At 42.8% G+C, this 20,499-nt stretch overlaps 2 protein-coding genes across 8 annotated transcripts in view; one reads left to right on the plus strand and one right to left on the minus strand.

Annotated features, from left to right (window-relative positions):
* The window catches only part of ANKRD13C (ankyrin repeat domain 13C), an 85,186-nt gene extending 78,492 nt beyond the window's left edge, over positions 1–6,694 (plus strand). Inside the window, exon 13 of the mRNA XM_038541667.1 lies at positions 4,411–6,694. Coding sequence (XP_038397595.1) covers positions 4,411–4,541 — 131 coding nt within the window. The 3' untranslated portion in view covers positions 4,542–6,694. The remainder of the gene's footprint in view (positions 1–4,410) is intronic.
* Positions 6,695–8,113: 1,419 nt separating this feature from the next.
* The window catches only part of SRSF11 (serine and arginine rich splicing factor 11), a 28,265-nt gene continuing 15,879 nt past the window's right edge, over positions 8,114–20,499 (minus strand). For 5 of the 7 annotated variants that reach the window (XM_038541672.1, XM_038541668.1, XM_038541675.1 and 2 more), the window contains 6 exons: positions 19,359–19,440; positions 15,114–15,245; positions 11,940–12,029; positions 9,966–10,061; positions 9,623–9,761; positions 8,114–9,518 (listed from right to left, as the gene is read on the minus strand). In XM_038541672.1, coding sequence (XP_038397600.1) covers positions 9,321–9,518; positions 9,623–9,761; positions 9,966–10,061; positions 11,940–12,029; positions 15,114–15,245; positions 19,359–19,440 — 737 coding nt within the window. In that variant the 3' untranslated portion in view covers positions 8,114–9,320. The remainder of the gene's footprint in view (positions 9,519–9,622; positions 9,762–9,965; positions 10,062–11,939; positions 12,030–15,113; positions 15,246–19,358; positions 19,441–20,499) is intronic. The other 2 variants (XM_038541669.1, XM_038541670.1) reach the window with 2 other exon arrangements.

The raw sequence follows: 20,499 nt of genomic DNA on the forward strand, positions 1-20,499 counted from the left end.
GATGACACTAAAAGACTATGGCAAATTAGTTATATATAACATATATAAAATATATATAGCTAAAGAAACTATACAAAGAGGTATATTCAAAAACACTATAGACAAATGAAATTCTAAAGTAGTGTGGTAACCTACAGGAAGGCAAGAAAAGAAAATGAAATAAAAAACCAGAGACAACAACAAAAAGGCAGACTTAGTATGTGAATAAGTCCATTAAATGTAAATAGTCTAAATAGACTGTTAATTAATATGTAAATAATTCCATTAAATGTAAATAGTCTAAATAGACTGTTTAAAAGATAGAGATTGGCAAAATGGATTAAAAAACATGACCCAAGTATATGTTCTTTTCATGCCTCCATATATGATATAGGAAGGTTGAAAGTGAAAGGATGTTTCATGTAAACATTAATCAAAGGATAACAGGAGTAACTCTCTTAATGTTAGATAAAGTAGATTTCGGAGCAAAGAAAATGATCAGAAACAGATAGGGATATTTTATAATGATGAGAGGATCAATTCATGAAGAATAGCAATTCTACATGTATATGTACCAATGAACAGAGCTACAAGGTAGGGGAAACAAAAACTTCTGAAAGAAATGAAAGGAAAACATCTAAAATTATAATTGGAGACTTCATCACTCTTCTTCCCTAAACAGTTGATATAACAACTAGACAGAAAATCAGCAAGGATACAGAACACCTAAACTACAGCACTTAATTGGCATTTATAGTACAGTTTACCCAACATTGGCTAAATACACGTTCTTTTCACACGCTCATGAAACTTCCTATACCAGGGTAGGCCAAATCCTGGGCCATAAAACAAACTTCAATAATTGTAAAAGAATAAAAAATTAATCATTATATATTCATACTAGACAGTAAGAGAAAAAGAAGAGCAAAATAAACCTAAAGTCAACAGAAAGAAGGAAATAACAGTAGAAATCCGTGAAAGAGGAAACAAAACAAATCTTGAATGTCAATGAAGCAAAGAACTGGTTCTTTGAAAAGATCGATAAAATGAACACATTTGCAGCAAGACTGATAAAAAGGGAGAAAACACAAATTATCAAAATAAGGAATAATATGGGATAGTACTACAAGCCTGCAGAAATCAAATGGATAATAAATACAGTAAAGAATGAAATGGAGGGAACAAAGGCATTCAGAGCAGAAAGAAAGAAAACTTTTTCTGTTTGCAAAAGACATAATTCTGTAAGTAGAAATCCTAGTGATTCTACCAGAAACCAGAATTCATGGGTTCTGCAAGATGGCAGGATACAAATTAAACATAAAAAAACCAATAGTATTTCTAAATACTAGCATTGAACACATAGACATCAGAATTTAAATATTAAGTACTATTTACAATTAGACAATTGTAAAAAGAAATATTTAGGCATAATTTTGACTAAACATATACATTATTTATATGTTGAAAATCATACAACACTAATGAATGAAATTAAAGGAAGATCTAAACAAATGGAGAGACATACCATGCTCATGGATTGGAAAATTCAACATAGGAAAGATGTTCATTCTCCCCAGTTGCTATGCAGGTTTAGCATAGTTCTTGCACAATCCCAGCAATAGTCTTTTGTAGAAACAGACAAGATTATTTTAAAATTTACATGGGAAGGCAAAGAATCTAGAATATCTGTATTAGTTTTCTAGGGCTGCTGTAACAGAATACCACAAACTTGGTTGTTTGAACAATAGAGCTGTATTTTCTCATGGTTTTGGAAGTTACAAATCTGAGGTCTCTTTCATGGGCTTCCGGGGCTATCCATGCCTCTCCCCTAGTTTCTGGCGATTTTCCTTGTCTTCTAGAAGAGTCACTCCGATCTTTGCCTTCACTGAACTTCTTGCTGTGTGTCTCCAAATTTCCCCATTTTTAAGGACGCTGATCATATTGGATTAGAGATCACTCTAACGACTTTTAACTTGATTACTTCTGCAAACTGCAGACCCTATCTCCAAAAGAATAGCCAAAACAATTTTGAAAAACAATAAAATGTGAGTTGTCTATTCAGTTTCAATATTTACTATATAGCTGTAGTAATCAAGATTGTGTGCTACAGGCTGAGGGATGAATATATAAACAACATGACAGACAGAGAATCCAGAGATAGACCCTCATAAATATGCACACTAATTTTTTATAAAGATGCGATAACAGTTTGATGGAGGAAAGATAGCCTTTTCAACAAATGGACATCCAAAGGCAAAAAAAGGAACCTCTACCTAAGTCCTGCAGTTCGTATAAAAATTAGTTGAAAAGGTATCATGGACTTGAGTCTACATATAAAATGTAAAACTATAAAACTTTTAGGAAATAAACAGAAAAAACTTTAGGGATATAGGTTTAAGCAAGGAGTTCTTAGACTTCACAAGCATGATGTGTGAAAAGAAAAATCAATGAATTAGACATCATGAAAAGTGAAGACTGTTTGCTCTCTGAAAGACTTAGTTAAAAGAAAGAAAACACAAGAACTTTTAAAACTCATCAGTAACAGAACAGGCCCATTAGAAGAGGGCAGAAGACACAGACATTTCACCAGAGAAAATACGTAAATGGAACGTAAGCACATAAACAATGTTGAGTCGTATTAACCATTCGGGAAAGGCAAATAAAACCACAGCATCACTTTACACTCCGAACAGAATGGCTAAAATAAAACATGGGAACACCAAATGCTTGTGCAGATGTGGGAAAAGTGGAGCACTCAGTACGGGCCGAGTGTCTGTGTCGTAGCCCCGAACTAGAGGCGGCCAGCTGTTCACTGCATGTTCTCTCTTCCACTCTTAACTGTGTTTATAATTGATACTCCTGCTGTTAAACCTGCTGGCTCCGCTCTGTTATCGTTCTGATAATCTCTCCAGGACTTGACTCTCTTGTGTACAGTCCTCATCCCTGTGAATGATAGGTCGTCTTCAGGTTTCCTCTGACTTCTTGGACAGAACTCTCTCTCGATCGTCTCCCTGCATGTCTGCTCCTTCTGGAACGCGTCTCTCCTTTTACTCGTCAGCCTCCATGACATTCTCATCACATCTGCCCACACAGTGCACGTCACCTCCCTGCTCACGACCTTCCACTGGTTCTCCTTTTCATCCAGAGAAATAGCCAAAGACTTGTTGACCTAAACCCCACCTGATCTGGGCGCCTGTCTCTCCTCCTGTTCATCTTCCTTTCACTCACCTGTCAGCCACACTGGCCTCTTAGCTGTTCCCAGGATACACGGGACGCTGTCTTTTTTAGGGCTGTTGTACTGTTCCCTCTGCTTGGGATTTTTTCCCTCTGGGCAGCTGTATGGTTCACGGCTCAGGTCTTTGCTGGAAGGTCACTTAATTGATGTTTTCTCATGACCACCCTGGTCAAGAGCTCCAACACGGAGACTCCTTTCTCCCCACCGTGCTTTACTACCTCTCTCTATATTCTTAGTTACACTCACTTTCACTTATTTCCCATGTCTCCCAACCCGGATATAATCTCCATCGATGAATGATTTATTTTTTTCTCCCACTCACTTGTTTTTTTCCCTTGTTTCCAATGCCTAAGATGGGTCATTAACTTTTTCTGAAGGATAGTAAATATTTTAGGTTTTGTGAGCCATATGGTTTCTGTCACAACTACTTAATTCTTGTTGGAAAACAAAAGCAGCCATAGACAGTAAGTAAATGCATGGCATCGTATGTTCCAATAAACTTTACTTAGGGACATTGGAGTTTAAACTTCATGTAATTGTGTGGGTGTGTGTTTTTAACCATGACAAAATGTAAAATTATTTGTTATTTGTATTTCTTTTGTATTAGAATGAAGAGAAATCAGCTCAGGGTCCGAATAGTATATACACTATGATATGAATAGAAAAGATGCCAGAATGTGAAAAGTACAAATATATCTGTCTCTTGGCCCCAAGAAAAAGATAAGAACCTGGGGGACTCTGTCTTAATAGGTTTAAGGTTGGGAAGCCATGAGAACTTGTATTTGTGATGTGATTCTTTTTTTTTTTTTTTTTAAGATTTTACTTATTTATAAATGAGAGAGAGAGAGGCAGAGACACAGGCAGAGGGAGAAGCAGGCCCCATGCAGGGAGCCTTACGTGGGACTCGATCCCGGGTCTCCAGGATCATGCCCTGGGCCGAAGGCGGCACTAAACTGCTGAGCCACCCGGGCCGCCCTTGTGATGTGATTCTTGATGCCTTGGTGTGTCTCTCTCTCCACCAATACAAAGCCCTTCTCCAAAATAGACGCACCCACTGTTGGACACGTATTAGGACTCATCAGTTCCCGAGTATTCAGTGCTTCCTTACATTTAAGGGGCGTGGATATCTCGGATAGTATTTCTAGTCTGTAAATAGATAAACATTTTACAATGTTGTCATTGATCGTCCTCTCTAGATATTCCCGTGTTTCCTACGATCACAGCCACTGTGACTTTTCAGGAGTTTCGATATGATGAATTTGATGGCTCCATCTTCACTATACCCGATGACTATAAGGAAGACCCGAGCCGTTTTCCTGATCTTTAGCTGACATGGAAAGTGATGTCCTCTCACCAAGGAAAGCAAGCAGATACAGAGACCCAGAAGTGAATCCAAGTAGAAGGGACAGGTGTTCTGAGAAGAAAAGGGAATTACATTGAGCCGACACATCAGTAATACGATACAATGAGATGGGCCTTTAAAAAGAATTTCGGCAAGTTTCCTGATGTGCCATTTTCAGTCTTTTTAAAAATATACATATTATAAGTGTAATAGTTTGACACCTTAATGACCCTGAGTACTTCTTATGTAAAACAGCTATAAGTGCTGTGATTTGTTTTTAAAGATTTTTACACTTCTTGTTGAAATATATATGCATATAAATATATCTATATCTATATCTATATCTAAAACACTCCTGGACCATTAACATAAATTAAATGTCTTAAGAGATATGAAGCCCTTTTAAACTTGTCATCTTATATTCAAGGTGACATTTATAAATATTCCTTCAAGCTTTGTTTTCATAAAATGTAAACTATGTAACATTATGTATAGTTCAGTAATTTGAATGTTTGTTCAGTATAATGAACTAGAAGGAATGCAGTTTTCTGTAGATGAATGAACCAAATGGTAACCATTAAACAATTGCATTTATATGTTGCAATACATTTCAGAAGGAGCGTTCACTCTGCAGGGAATAAGGTACCTCCTTTAGCACCTTAGTGCAATTCATTGTGGTGCTATTTGTTTTTACCTGAATTCTTTCTTCAATGGAAAATGTTTGTTACTAATCTTCCTTTCATAGAACCTCTATTTTTTCTTTTTTTTTTCCTAAACCTGAGTTTAAAAGTCCTTTTTGTGTTCATGATAAGGTATGGTTAGCATGCTTAAAGATATTCCTCTTCCAAATCTCAGCACTTTAAACAATCTCCAAATTTTTAAACTCGCTTCCTAATAAGTGCACATCATTCTGATTATTCTGTTTGTTTTTAATGGAATATGGATGCATTCTTGTCAGTTTAAAAAAAAAAAAAACCCACCCACGTACTTTGGACATCCCTACATACTTAATGCTTTCAAAGTAAGGTAAAAAAACATTTTATATGCTAACAGAATATATTTGTTACAAGCTAAATTCCAGAAATGTACACAGGATTGACGATTCCTACTGTTTATTTTTTTAAGTCACGAGAAAATATTTATTGATTTTAATCTCCAAAGTGAAATCATGCATTACTCATTTTTGCATTTAAAATTTTTCATATTTATTCCAAGACGGTTTAAAGGTCCAAGACTGAAAATAAATTAGGGAGAATAATGTTTAACAGTCATAAAATGTTATGTTATATTAAAGAGCTTAGCTAAAAAATGTTTTTTAAATGTATCCTGATCAATGTGTCAGAATGCATCTGTCAAATTTTGTAGAGCGACCAACAGTCTAAACTTTTTCCAGGATTTTAAATAATTTGAATGAATTTAGAGACTTTTATTGAAGAGATGATTTATTTAAAAATCCAAAGCATCAACCATAAGAAAATTTTATAATAAACATCTATAAAGCTGCATCTTCCATGCTGAAACACGACATTGCATATGTTGACATTTTATTACATTTTATAATGAAGTGATCATAGTTACAGATTCAAAGACCAATTACTCCCACCGTATGTGGGTCTGTTGAATTTTGTGGAAAGAGCTGGTAAACCCAGATTAGGTTTATGGACTAGCAGTTGATCCCTGTTATTTTGGGAAGGCTTGTTGATCAGGGGACTTGGAGGTGGAGTCCTCCCGTGTGATGGCACGGGCGAGCAGGGCTGCGGGGCTGCGTGGCCGTGGCCGTGGCCGTGGCCGCTGTTGCCCCGGGCCCTCCCTGGGAGCGTGCTGTCCTGCAGGAAGGTGCTGCGGATCTTCTTGCACACGTGCGGACGACCTGACGCAGAAGCAGCGTGGCAGCCTGCAGCTTGGGACTTGGGTTCCTCGGAGCTGTGACTGGCTTGCTGGGGTACACTGGAGGTAGGGAGACTACTGAGAACTTTTGCACTTGGATTTTGTTCTTAACTCCTCTCCTTTTCTTTCATAAAGAGTAGTAGATTATCCATTCCAAAATGTCTTTGATCACAAAGGACAAGCAAATGTATCTCTTATGATGGTGAAAACAAGGAGTCAATAAATGCAAATAAACTTTTCACAATATTAGACTTTTCAAAATGTGCCTTTTAATCCAGTTGTTGAGTGCAGCGCTGTGCGCGCTGTGTCCCGGTGCCTGAAGCGCACCGTCCGTGAGCAGATCCAAACACCCTTCATTTTGATGATCTCACGTGAAAACCTAGGTTTTGCGGGAGTCCACAAAATCCCACGTGCCTTCCATTTGTGAGCGAAGCAACTGTTGGAAGTCGGGAGGCGGTAACGGGGTCATCCTCGGTGGCCCCTGAGAAGTGCTCGGTATCCCTGCCCCTGGGACAGGCGTCCCTGCAGGACACGATTCCTGTCCTCAGGGAGATGCTTCCCGACACCCAGGTCTCCTCCCTCTGCACCTGTCGGGTGTCACAGGGGGAGCATCGGCCAGGTGCGGTGGCTGCCGGGAGCACAGGTACAGGTGACGGTCTGGACGGCTTCGGGGAAGCTGAAACACTTCCCATAGCTGAGCCCTCAGCGGCGGGCGCGCGGCTGCCACCACCCCCAGTCAGGAGGCCCCGCGACTTCACTTCTAAGGGCCACTGGGGGCGGAGGCCCTGCGCAAACGGGATCAGCACCGTTTGTACTTTGTGTGCATCACACATTCTTACACAGGGGGAAACGGTAGAGGGTCATGAGAGAATGAGCCTGCAGGTCCTGCTGGGGATGGAACTCTGCGGGGGTGGGGGGGGGGGGGGATGGAGCATGGAGCCCTGGGGGGGATGGAGCCCTGCGGGGGGGGGGGGGGGGGGGGGGGGGGGGGGTGGCGGTCCTGGATGGCGCCCGCGCTCTCCGGGTGCAGCCGCGGGCCGGGCTCCCCGTCCTTGTCCCACGGACCCAAGGCGGGTGTCCCCGCGTCCCCGGCACCGTCCGTCCGCACAGGGGCCCCGGGGGCACCGGCGAGGAGGCCAGCGCTCCGGGCAGGGAGGGGGCCGCGGGGCCGGGCCGCGGGGTGGCGCAGTCGCTCACCCGGACAGCGGGGCACATTGGACCGGCTGCTCCGAAGCCGCCAAGCAGCCGAGGTGGCCGCGCCCCAGGCCCCTGCCCCCCCGCCCGCTTCCCTGGCCCAGCCCAGGGCGCCCCGCCCTGGGTGGGGGCGACGGACACCCACGTGGGAGCCCGGGACCTGGGACCTGGAAACGTCGAGGCCCAGCGCCTCGCTGCTCCGCCTGGAGGCCCCGGGGCGGGGGGGCGCCGGGTCCTCAGGGTGACGAGGGGAGGCTCGGGGCACCGTCTGGGACGACGCCCCCCCCCCCCCCCCCCCCCCCCCCCGATGGCCCGAGACCCAGGGCGGCCGCACCTGGCCGTGCGCCCCGCGAGCCCCCCTCCCCCGAAGGCGCCGCCGGGCCGCACCGCCGGGTCGGGGCCGCTGTGCTTGGGGGTCCGCTCGCGCCCCTCGGACCCCCGGGGTGTGTTCTTGTGTCAATAAACACAAATGCAGGTTTACAGGAGCATCAGCATAAGTTTAAGGGTTTTATTATCAAAGTCTTGTAAAACAATTTCAGAAACTGTACATCAACATGGCACAGACTGTAGCCTACTTTTGCTTTTACTGCACAAAAGTGAAGCTCGAAACTCCTGTAACTAAGAAAACAGTCGCCTAACTACTTTGCATTTAACATGGAATCACCGTGTGCATAAGGTTACTACTGCAGTAACAGTAACACAAATTTATTGGTTTTATACAACTCGAGATCAAATAAAAAGTACATTATCAAGTAGATTTGTCTTATTTTAAAAGCATATGAAGGTCAATTTAAAATGCACTACCCCTTTTTTCCAACACGGAGATTAAAACAAATTAATAAAAGACTGGAAAACTGACAATCGGGACGAGAGAGAACTTCCTTTTGCAGATGGACTCAGGATAGGCAGACGCGTTCACTGATGTCACGACGTGGAATAAATTATTTCAGGAAAACAAATTCCCAAACACCTTATGAAAAAGTATACAACTCTACTTCAAAATATGCTACTGACCCACTGCCGGAGACCGCTTCCTCTGAAACCTGGTTTCGTAATTAAAGCCTAATCAGCCATCAAAAAAAGGTTAGTGCATATATATAACCTTTCAGAGTTAAACAAAAGCCACGAAAATTCAGCCACGAGGCTTAAAGGATTATCTATTTCAAATGTTCATTTTCAGATGTAACTAGAAGAATGTTAATTTGTCATGTCAACAAACAAGACCGTAAGGAGATCCATCATGTTGGAGGATTTTAATGACATTTAGGATATTCCTGCCACAATTAACATGCAATCAGTGCATTCCCTACAGGGCTCTATACGGCAATGAATCAAATTCTAGAAATACTATAAGTGAACTGACTTAATAAAGAGGATCATACAACAGAAACAATCCATGCCTGCTGGAGACGCATGCAGCTTTTCGTTGTGTTGTGAAGCAGCACCAGGATGGTACAGCTGCTTGGTTACTCGATCAGATCTCACCACGTCAACAACTGGTTACTCGTGTATCGTTTTCTAGAAGCTTTGGGGTGTAAATGACTAATATCACTATCAGGAGCTTTATAACCATTTGTAACTCAGAGCTGTGCACACCTAGGTCGGAGATGAACAAATACAGCGTTGAGGTCGCACGAGGAATGACACTGATGCATGTTTACAGGTGGGCGCCGCGGGCCGGGCTCAGTCACTCATGTCCATGTCCTCCTCGTGATGGTCATCCCCATTCACTTTGGATTCCCGGAGGGCGTCGCCCGGCCCCTTCTCCACCGAGCACTCCTTCGTCTTAGGGGAACTCGGTTCGGCTGCCTTCTTCTCCTCCTTCTTCTCCTTCTCGCTGTCGTAGCCCTGCTCCTCTTCGTCGTAATCCCGTGTGACCTGCTTTGCCAAGGAGAATAAAGAAGTAAACGTCTTTCCAGAAAGACCGGCTGGCAAGATCCCCCGCGCTCCCCCGAGCGCCGGAGCAAACCCGTTTGTAAACCTACTTTGACGTCTTTGTCGCTCTCCGACTTTCGTTCCCGGTCCTTCTCCTTGTCTTTACTTTTCTTCTTCTTGCTTGTTGATCGTTCCCGTTCATCTCTGCTTCTCTCTTTGTCTTTATCTTTCTTCTTCTCCTTTTTATGTCTAGGGGGACAGGGACACACACAGCCTCAAACCAACGCGCTCTACGCACTGCTCAGTTCCCGGCGAGTGCGGCTGCGCAGCCTGGGTCAGGGCACAGGGCACAGGGCACAGGGCACCGAGCCACGGGAAGACCTGGGGGGGGGGGGGGGGGGGGCGGGCGACGACGACGACACAGACCCGGGGCCCCAGCACCGACATCCTTACCTCCGAGGGGACGGTGAACGCGACAGCTTTCTTTTAGGCGACCGAGGCTTTTTGGGAGACCGGGTGCCACTGCGACTCCGCCGCCGCCGTCTCTCTCTAGAAGCACAGACGCACCAACCACGCTTACACGCGGCCCGCGCCTGCTCCTGCGGCCGCAGCTCGGTTCTGGAAGGCGCTGTTCCTCCGTGCCCCCCCACCCCCACACACGTGGCCCCTCCTGCTTCGGGCGCTCGCCTTGAGACTCGGGGACCCGCAGGGGGGCCACCACCGAGGGGAGGCACAGAGGGACACCGGACTCCACACACCTGCTCAGGCTCCTCCTCGCCCTTCGCCCCGTGACCCCCCAGGCCCCCAGCTCTCAGGCTTCGTCACACGGTCCCTGCAGCCCTGGACCCGCACAACCGCCCCCCAGGGTAACCCGGGTGGAGCGGGTTCAAACCTCTGCGGAGGCCGGAGGCGAGGCCGCGCCGTGCTCCAGGGAGGACGCCCCCGTGCCCCCGCGGGCACCCGCCCTTAGCCCCGCTCCTGGCCACCATCTAGCCCCGCCTCAACCTGCCCCTTGTGGACACTTCACGGACACTTCCTGCCAACGGGGTCGGCGCCACGCGGCCGGGGCCAGGCGGCTGTCGCGCGTGCTGCCCCAGAGCCTCTAGCGGACACCTTCCCTCTGTGAACCGCTGAACGGTCCTCCCCGGAGGCCCGGGCCCCTGTCGACCCGAGTTAGTTCACGGACATGCGGGCGGACTCCTGGGCTGCCGGCGCTGGCTGCTAGGACACTTGCGAAGACGTGTCCGTGTGGCCGCGGCGCTTTACACCCCCAGAGGGAACTACTGTGTCAAGAAATCTGGACTTTTTAAGGAATGGCCAAATGGTTTCCCAAAGCATCTGCCCCATTTTACGTTCCTACCAGCAACGCACAGAGTTCCAGTGTCTTCACATCCTCCCCAACCACTGGTTATCATCTTTTAAAAAAAATCTCGCCATCCCCTTCTGGGAACGCCACATTTTTGATGTAAGCATCGAGAGAAAAAGCACGACGCGCAGTGCTTCTGATCTGCACTCCCCTCAGCCTCTCACGACCCACTGGCACTTGGTTACGTCTAGAATCCTTCGCACGTCCCAGGTAACAAGGGCCTTCCTAGTTTCTCTACGATTTGCAAGCACCTCCTAGCACTCTGGGCCATCCTGACTTTCTTGATCGTGTTCTCTGACACACACGCCTTTAGGAGCGATGATTTCCAATTTTTCTCTATTTCTCTTTCGTTGCCATCGAGGAAACCACTACCAGATGCAAGGCCATAAAGAGTTAATTCTATGTTTTCTTCTCGAAAGTTTCAGTTGGACTTTTATATGTAGGTCTTTCATCCACTGAGCTGTTTCTTATACAGAGCGTGAGCCTCCCAGTGAATCTGCACAATCAAGATACCACAACAGAGCCCGGCAGCGCGACAGTGCAAGCGGGTGTGGAAGACGATGGAAGCAGGCGACGCTTCCTACAGGCGTCGGAACCACCTCGGGAGCGAAAAATACAGGTTCTGTGCAGTGAAGCTGCAACACCGAAATTTTCACTGTGGCACAATAAAGGACCTAGATCGGAACTTACATACAAGGCCTCTCATTTTATCAATAAACCGGTGCCTGCATGCACGTGGATGTTTTAAACATGACGTAATGAAGTTAATGTAGCACTTCAGCGTATCTCAGCCATTAAGACGTCACCGACAGACCGAATCAGGATGTGCTATGTATTTGGCAAACCTAAAACCTGACCTCTGTTGAATTCCATGTCATTTCAAACAGAACGCGGGAAAACATGAAGTAAAAACCCTTCACGTTATTCTTCACAAATGGCCTTTAAAAAACGTCGACACTGACGTATGCACCTACGAACTGGAAACCATTTCATGCCCACGGCCCACGGATATTCTTGCGCAAGTTATAAAAGGTGCCAAGAACACAGTACCACCCCCTCACCTGCTTGCACTTCTGGAACGTCTGGCTGTGCTGTAACTTTTTGGTGGTGTTTTGGAACGTTTCTTTTCTTTGTCTTCTTTCTTTTTGTCTCTAATAAACAAACACAATTTTAACGAACGCATTAAATTAACACAGCGCTGCAAATAACACCGGCACAACGAGCTCCGCTGCCACCTCCTTACAGAAACGAGCTGAAGTGGCAGATCAGTGGGAAATAACTTAGAGACAAATTCCACTTCCTGCTGTTCCACATAAACTTCTCTCCAATAGAGCAAAACAGACTATGCGGTGAAAAAATAATACAGGATGTTGTCCAATTTCCTGGTACGCTGGCAACAGACACCAACAGTTTTCACAACGATCTCCAGGCTCCTCAACGGCCCCTCTCCTCCCAGCGGGTCACCAGCTTCCCCATTCACACGGCCCTGCGTCCTCTACTCTCAGGCCCAAACCCACGAAGTGCTACCACGTTTAATCATCAATTACCAATATTCTTCCCAAGCACATACCCTGCGCTGCTGCTGACCTTTACACCATGGACCACGCCCACCTACTTTCTCCTGCTACACGTTCTGGGCTCTCCAAAGCTATCAGAAAAATACCCCATCACACTGGGCTGTTCCCACACATACCTCAGTTCTCAATCTTTCACATATTCTTGTACATTTAACTTTTACTTCCTGCAGCATTTCCCCCAGATTACCCTTCTCCCCAAGATCCTGGGTAAAGGTAATCAACATATTTGTTGAATGGGAAGTCCTGCACCCACACCTATACCTATCCTCGACTGTAACGGCAGAGATTGGAAGTATCCCTCCATTCCTTTTCTTTTTTTAAAGATTGTATTTATTGATGAGAGAGAGAGAGAGAGAGAGAGAGAGAGAGAGGCAGAGACACAGGAGGAGGGAGAAGCAGGCTCCATGCAGGGAGCCGACGTGGGACTCGATCCCAGGACCCCGGGGTCACACCCTGGGCCAAAGGCAGATGTTCAACTGCTGAGCCACCTGGGCCCCCCAGTATCCCTCATTCCTCTTGTTTTTCTAAGTCCTTCCCCTCTTTGGTCACCCTGCTTCCATGACTTACCCCCTCCTCGTTCCAATTCTTTAATTTCTAGTTACTGTGATTAGAGTCGCCCTTAAGGACTCCCTCATGTTTCCCCAAACTGATCCTCTATCAGAAATCCTTCCAAAGTACACATTTGAAAGCAGTAACCCTCCATCCTGTAACTTTTCCGTCTGTTCCCACTGCCTCCTGGGGCAGGTACAAACTCGGCAGTGGCAACACCACAGCCTCCGGTTTGTCACCTGTCCCACAACACCTCTTCGACCTCATCTAGTTTCCCCGGTACTACTCGCTACCCTGCCATTCCAGGTACTTACGCTAACTCTGTAAACAACATCCTCTGCCTACAGCCACGCTCCAAAGTGCAGTCAACACCGTCAGAACGCAACCACCAGTCACTTCTCAATCATCTTCCCAAACTACTAACAAGGAGCCTTCCTTGGTAATTACCTTGATCCCACTCGTATAAAAAAAGGCCCTTGAGGGAAAGCATGCCCAACTCCTCTTTGTATGATACACATTTCATTATTCAGCTTTGCTTAATCAATTGGATTAAGAGAACCCCCTCTGTAAAATAGAATAACTAAAAGCCTCCTCACGGCTGAATACTCAGCAGAGCCACCCCCAAAACTTTGTTCCCAGTTGACTTACATGCTCACCAAGAACAAACTTTTTTGGACTCTGATTATTTTTAATTACATAATTAAATATATAAATGGACAATAGTATAAAAAGTCGCTTCTAGAAAATTAGGCAAATATTTTAGAAAGAAACAGTTGCTAAAAAAACACTAGCATTGTGCAACTGTACGTGTGCGACAACTATAAATGTGAAAAAAATAATAAAAGCCTAAGCCCCTTTTTTAAATTTATTTTTTAAATCTATTTTATTTATTTATTCATAGAGATACAGAGATAGAGAGGCAGAGACACAGGCAGAGGGAGAAGCAGGCTCCATGCAGGGAGCCTGATGTGGGACTCGATCCCGGGTCTCCAGGATCATGCCCCAGGCTGAAGGCAGACTGCTAAACCCCTGAGCTACCCGGGCTGCCCCCTAAGCACTTTTTAAAAGTGATAGTTCTCTTGCTACTGTGAAGATTGTTCAAGTGCAAATACAATGACATGGCAAATGTTACTCAAGACTACATATTAGGGATCCCTGGGTGGCTCAGCGGTTTGGCAGCTGCCTTCCACCCAGGGCGTGTCCCCGGGGTCCCGGGATCGAGTCCCATGTCGGGCTCCCTGAGGTGAGCCTGCTTCTCCCTCTGCCTATGTCTCTGCCTCTCTCTCTTTTCATGAATAAATAAAAATTTAAAACAACAACAAAAAAGACTACATATTAATTGGGACCCCTGGGTGGCTCAGCGGTTGAGCGCCTGCCTTCAGCTCAGGGCGCGACCCCAGGGTCCTGGGATCGAGTCCCGCACTGGGCTCCCTGCATGGAGCCTGCTTCTCCCCCTGCCTGGGTCTCTGCCTCTCTCTGTCTCTCTCAGGAATAAATGAAAAATCTCTGAAAAAAAAAAAAAAGAAAAAAAAGAAAAAAAAAGAAAAAGACGGACTACCCATTATCTTAAAAGGGTTTGGCCCTATATGAAAGACCACTGCTGAAAGAATGCATGTTTAAGTCAAAAGAAAATGTTAAGGTACGATGACTGTTTAATGAATCCTCAACTTTAACCTCTAACTCATTCCCATCATGAGATAAGGGGACTGTCTTAAGCACGGCTCAGTGTTTACAATCTAGCAATGCTTAATGTTTATAAGGTGCCGATAACGGGATTTTTTTAAAGGTGAATTAAGGCATAGTTGTCTGCCATAAACTTTCCAGCATTATCAGGAGGAATGGTGGTAGCACTATAGCTTTAGCAGGGTTGAGTGTAAAGAAGGAAATGAAAGAAGGTAGTAGGTCACCTAAAAATTTTTACTACAAAGAAATCTTATGTAGGTTTTCAGCTCTAAGGAGAAATCTCAAGTTTACAAATTTGAAATAGTTCCTTTCTCCAATCTAACCTTAAGTCCTTTCATCAACTCTTTTGTCGGTAAGTAGCCCGTATTTAGGATCTTGGGAACTCTCAAATCTGTCTTCTCAACTAATGTCAATGGTCCACCGTACCTGGTTTTTGATGTGCTCCTTGACCTTCTACCTCTCTCTCTAGAATGAGATCTTCTCCGCCTTGGACTTTTGGATCGTCGCCGACTCCTTGACTTCGAATGTGATCTCCTTCTTGATCTGCTTCTTGACCGCCTAATAATGCAAAAGAAAGCCAATACACATTAATAAAGGCAGAAAGACTAGGTTTGTGACTGGCTTACTAGCATCAAATGATTCAGATATATGGGTTACCCATCAATAAGTGGGGGTAAATTTCAATCGGTTGCTGGTATTATTTAGTCCATAAATAAAACTTTTTTTCTTAAGATTTTCGTATCTTGGAGTGACTGGAGGGTTGGGGTGGTGGGGGTGGCAGGGGGTGGAATCTCAAGCAGATCCTGTAGCCAGATAGCAAGGCTTAATCCCAGAACCCTGAGATCATGACCTGAGCGAGCCAAAACCAAGAGTCGGATGCTCGACTGACTGAGGCACCGCCAAGGGGCCCCTAAAACATCTTTGATACCCTAGAAATGAATACTTAATACCTGGAATTTCTCACCTTTTAATCTTTTTACTCAACCTGTCAAAAGAGTCCTATGCCTCTGACATTACAACTCTGAACCTGAAAATCATGCTAGAGAATAAAGGAAAATAAAAAGTATCTGATTCATTAGCAGCATCTTCCACAACTACATAGAATATTTTAGCATGTGTATTATGGGATTCCTCCCTACTGCAGGTTAAGTCTATTTATCAATACCAAACACTTATGTGTGCTTACTACATGCTTTAAATTATTCTCAGCATAAGTACTGACATAATAAATCATAATAAAGCATATTATTCCCATTCTATAAATGAAACCACTTAGTGTGTTGTTGCCTTCTACAATTTCTAGTTGTTCTCTGAAATACTATTTCACTTCTCTGATTTATAATTTGAGAGAAAGCCAAGCAATGGAGCCCGACATAGATCTATACAACTCAGCACAAACTGTTTAACTCTCATTTCCCTTCAAAACTGTCACTGCCTCTACATCATCACCTCTTTCCTGTCACATAACAGAAGCATTTCTCTGGGCCCTCTCCCTACCTGTTTCCTCAATCCTGTACACGTTCTCTTCCAGGACTTCAGAAGCACAATTAACATTATGATGTTGTCACTAATCCTTTTGTTTCATTCTCTTTTAAGAATAATTAAAAATAAATTGCATCCTTTGCATAAGACTTTTATCATTTAACTTCTAGGGACCATTGAATGTGCTTCTATGGGAAACTTCTATTATAGCCTAAAACTTTTCACATTCGTTCTTTCAAGATGCCCAGAGGACAGACACTTTAAAAGTGATAAAGATCTATATTCAAATCTCAGTTGCAAGCCAGCAAGTGGAGAGCATTCTTTGAGACTATTACTTCCACAAACAAAAACAGTATCATCTATATTAAAGTATTTGTTACTTAAAATGAAATTTAAAAGTTCATCTCAGTGCCTTAGTGTAGGTGCCCTTCTTTCCTCTTGCTAGCGTCCTAATACGTCTGCTGTTGCCTCCTCCTCTAAAAATCGCTGTTTCAAAACTCATCACTAGGGTCTTCCTGAATAAACTTCCATTTTAATCATCTATTTTTGACCATATTTGGAAACTGCTAAAACAATCCCTTCTCAATAACATGTCTATAGCCTAGAAATTGTTCATGTAATGCTTACCTACTGTTCAGTAAGCTTCATAAAAATGGGCAGTAAATTTGTCTTATTCAACACTATACTTTTGAGTAATTACTATAGTGCCTGACTCTAGCAAAAGGTAAAAATTTTACCAGTATTATTTTGGGTGATATTGACTCTAAAATACCAGAATCATCAATTTCTTCTTAAAAATTAGAAAGATATTGGAAAACAAAAAATTGATGTTATCAGAATGAAGTATTACTCATCTTTTGAGGATTTTTGGCTTTAAGAAAACCTTAAACTCACTATCATTTTAAATAAATGGAGTAATTCATTTTTCCTACCTTTAATGTATATGTAAAAAACAGATACAGAAACTACAAATCATAAGCACATTCTTAGAATGTCTTCCTAAATAATTAATAATGTAAAATAGTTTCAAATACCTAATAAGCAGAGGTACCGCGTCCATCTGTTCACTATAAGGTCCTGAAAGTTATTTTTTTAAGAGTAATGTGCTGCAGAACTACTTTAACACACTTAGTAGCTTACAGTAGTTCTTAGAAAAATCAGAGAAATATATGAAATTAGCATATTAAAAAGTTTGTTGAAAGTATGTCATTTTACAAGCCAAGATGCTTAAGATAATACTGCTCATAATAATTCCCTGTTATGACGTGGTTATTTCAAGTGTCCAAAAACACTCTTGTTCAAGAAATTAAGTGTCTCACTGTTATTTCCCATTGGTCCATACTGAAGTAACTCAAATTAAAATCTGATTAACAGTAGTATGTACTGGTTCTATACAGAAAAAGGACTTAGGTTCTCAAACTTTTTAAGTGTTAAACCTAAGAGCATAGTCTGGAAAATTAGGATAATTAGTACCAATTATTTCACATAAAGAGTAAAATTTTAGCTGATCCTGAGTGTTTGCTTTTTCCTTTTTGTTTAAACTGGAGTTCCTCGGGTGCAGATGAAGATGTGGCAAAGAGTGTTAGGCAGAAGGGAATATTATGAGCAAAAACACGGAGGGGTACGGAAATGTATATTTAGGCAAAAAGTACTGTAGTTAAGTGTTTTGGAGTGGCAAATGAACAAGTGTGGAAAGATAAACTGGGCTGAATAGTACAGAAACCTGAATGCCATTCTCAGGTTTTATTTACCACGTTCTTAAGGCCAATAAGGGCGCTCCTCAAAGATTAACATGATCCAGACTTGGTTTTTTTGAAAGATATCTTTAAGAATGAGACACGCTAGGGAAAGATGGGAGGTAAGAAAAAAAAGAAAAATAGAGGACAACCCTGTAACATTCTGCTATAGACTGAATTTTGTGTCCCTTCCAAAATTCTTATAGGATGATATGAGGTGGGACCTTTGGGAGGTAATTAGGTCATGAGACTGCAGCTTTCATGGGATTAATGACCTTACGAAAGAGATCTAAACCCCTCATCCATTCCCTGTGAGGATAAAGTGAAAAGTCTTATTAACAAAGGTCCTCAACTAAACACTTATTTTGCCAAGACCTTGATCTTGGACTTCCCAGTCTCCAGACACGAAAAAATAACTTCTCTTGTCCGTAAGCTACCCAATCTATGGTATTCTATTATAGCAGCCAAGTGGACTAATGCATAGCCTTGTAGGAGTCTATGAAGTGACTTGACACTGTCATGAGGTCCATAGGTCAAAATCACTTTAAAAAAAAAAAAAAAAAAAAAAAAAAAAAAAAACCAAGATATTTGCCCTTTTCACCATGTTGACATTTGAATGGTGCAAAAGCAATGGTGGTGTCAAAGGGATAGCATCTTCTTAGCACAAATCAAGGCAGCAGCAACTGAATTGCCCTAGCAGTCGCTGCATTCTTCATTGGCAATTGGAGTATGCCCTTGCAGTAAAAGAAAAAAGAAAAAAAGAAAAAAAAGCCATTTTCACTAGAGGTCTTTGATGAAGCAATATAAACCATTTTCTTAAATCTGGTTCTTTGAATACTATTAACACAGTACTACTAAGTAGTAAACATTAAATCTAGTCCCTTAAGCAATGCTCTGTACAATAAATGCATAAATCACTTCTCAAATTAAAGCTCAATGGCTGTTGTTATTAAGGAACACGATTGTGTGAGTTGTGAATTTAACTAACTGCTTTTCCCATGTGAAAAGTGAAAGAACACGTTTACTGGGAAGAACAAGTACGACAAACTGGCTGTTCAGACTAAGGTACCGGCAGACATTTCCTTGAAAAAAATGCATGAAGCCTATCATCTCAAGAAAAATAAACTTGTTGCTGATGATAAAATCTGAAGTTTCATGAGAAAATTAAATTTTTGCTAACTCATTTTAGCGCTCTACTCCCAGTGCCTTCCTCCCATCCTTGGATTTTGGAGCTTTAAAGTACCAACTGTCTTGTCTGTTCAGGCCATCTCCTTTCTCCATGTATACATATGGGAACCCACACACTAACCTCTGCTAACGGCAGCAGTTACTAAAACACACTTTAGCCAAGTAGAGCTAAGTAGATTAACAGGTAGCAAATTAAGAAGAATGTGAAATACAGAAATTATCTTTGTCTAAGGTATAATTAACTACCTACAACAACCAATCTAACCTGTGCCTAGAAGACGAAGGGGTCCTCCTCCTCCTAGAACGTGATCTTGACCTCGAGTGCCTTCGTTTTTCTTCTTTCTTATCTGGATTTAAAAGAAAGGAATCTGGATTTAGAAGTCATCAGATAGAAAGATTGTGCCCATTTGGGAGTTATTCTAAGAAATTATTATCTTAATTTTCAGATTTTATATATATCATCCTTAAATGTTATGTGATCCCTTTTTCTAGGCGTTCAGTAGGTCCAAATTAGACTTCTGATTTTCAGCTAGCCAAAGGTCCCTTTGACTATTTCATTTGTATCAGACTCGGAGGGCTGTGACGTATTATCCATTAACAACCTAATGAAAAGGATTATCCTCATTCTTTATAGGTTCCTAAATGAGAGTCCCTTTTTCCATTCCCAGGTTCTACTTTCCTAAATATAATTCACCCAGATTACAACTTTACTTTCATCTGTTATGCATTAATAACCTCTCTCCAACCAGCACTTAACTGTAAGATAAATATATTTAATAGATTCAAAATAACCAGAAATATAGGGATTTTTAAATTCTTGCTCCATTAACATGTTCCTTCTTTACCACCTAGGTCTATGCTCCTCTGCTAAGGAAATTCCTGTATATTTATGTTAAAGCGGTTAATACACAGGCTTAATATTTATCCTTCAATTCCAGAACGTCAGGACTCATTCACTCTTTGCACTATACTACTCTATGACAGAACTGGATTTTAGTAAGCTTAGCTCTCTTTCTTAATCTGAGCACCTCCTCTTCCTCTCCAGTTTTCAATGTATAAGTTAGAAGGAGACAGACCCAGATGATTTGACTCCCATTTCCTAGTTTTTAAACAACATTGAAACAATTCCTTTAACTTGAGACTTAAAGCCACTGCATTCTCCATACATGGTCTATAATCAAAGTGAGATTAAGTTTTTCTTTCACACTTAGATCATTTTATTAATATAATTTATTGCAAATGTCAGTATTAATAAGAAAAATCTTCAGATTTATAAGTAAATCACTTTTAGTAATTCCAATTACTAGCTGAGTGTTCGATAAGAACAGAAAGTTGCAGCATGGTGCCCTACTTTGGTGTCACATATATCCAGCCGTCCATCTAAAGCTCCTACTGCTTGCTTGCCT

This window comes from Canis lupus, chromosome 6, assembly GCF_011100685.1.
Source record: "Canis lupus familiaris isolate Mischka breed German Shepherd chromosome 6, alternate assembly UU_Cfam_GSD_1.0, whole genome shotgun sequence".
In the NCBI taxonomy this organism is placed as follows: Eukaryota; Metazoa; Chordata; class Mammalia; order Carnivora; family Canidae; genus Canis; species Canis lupus.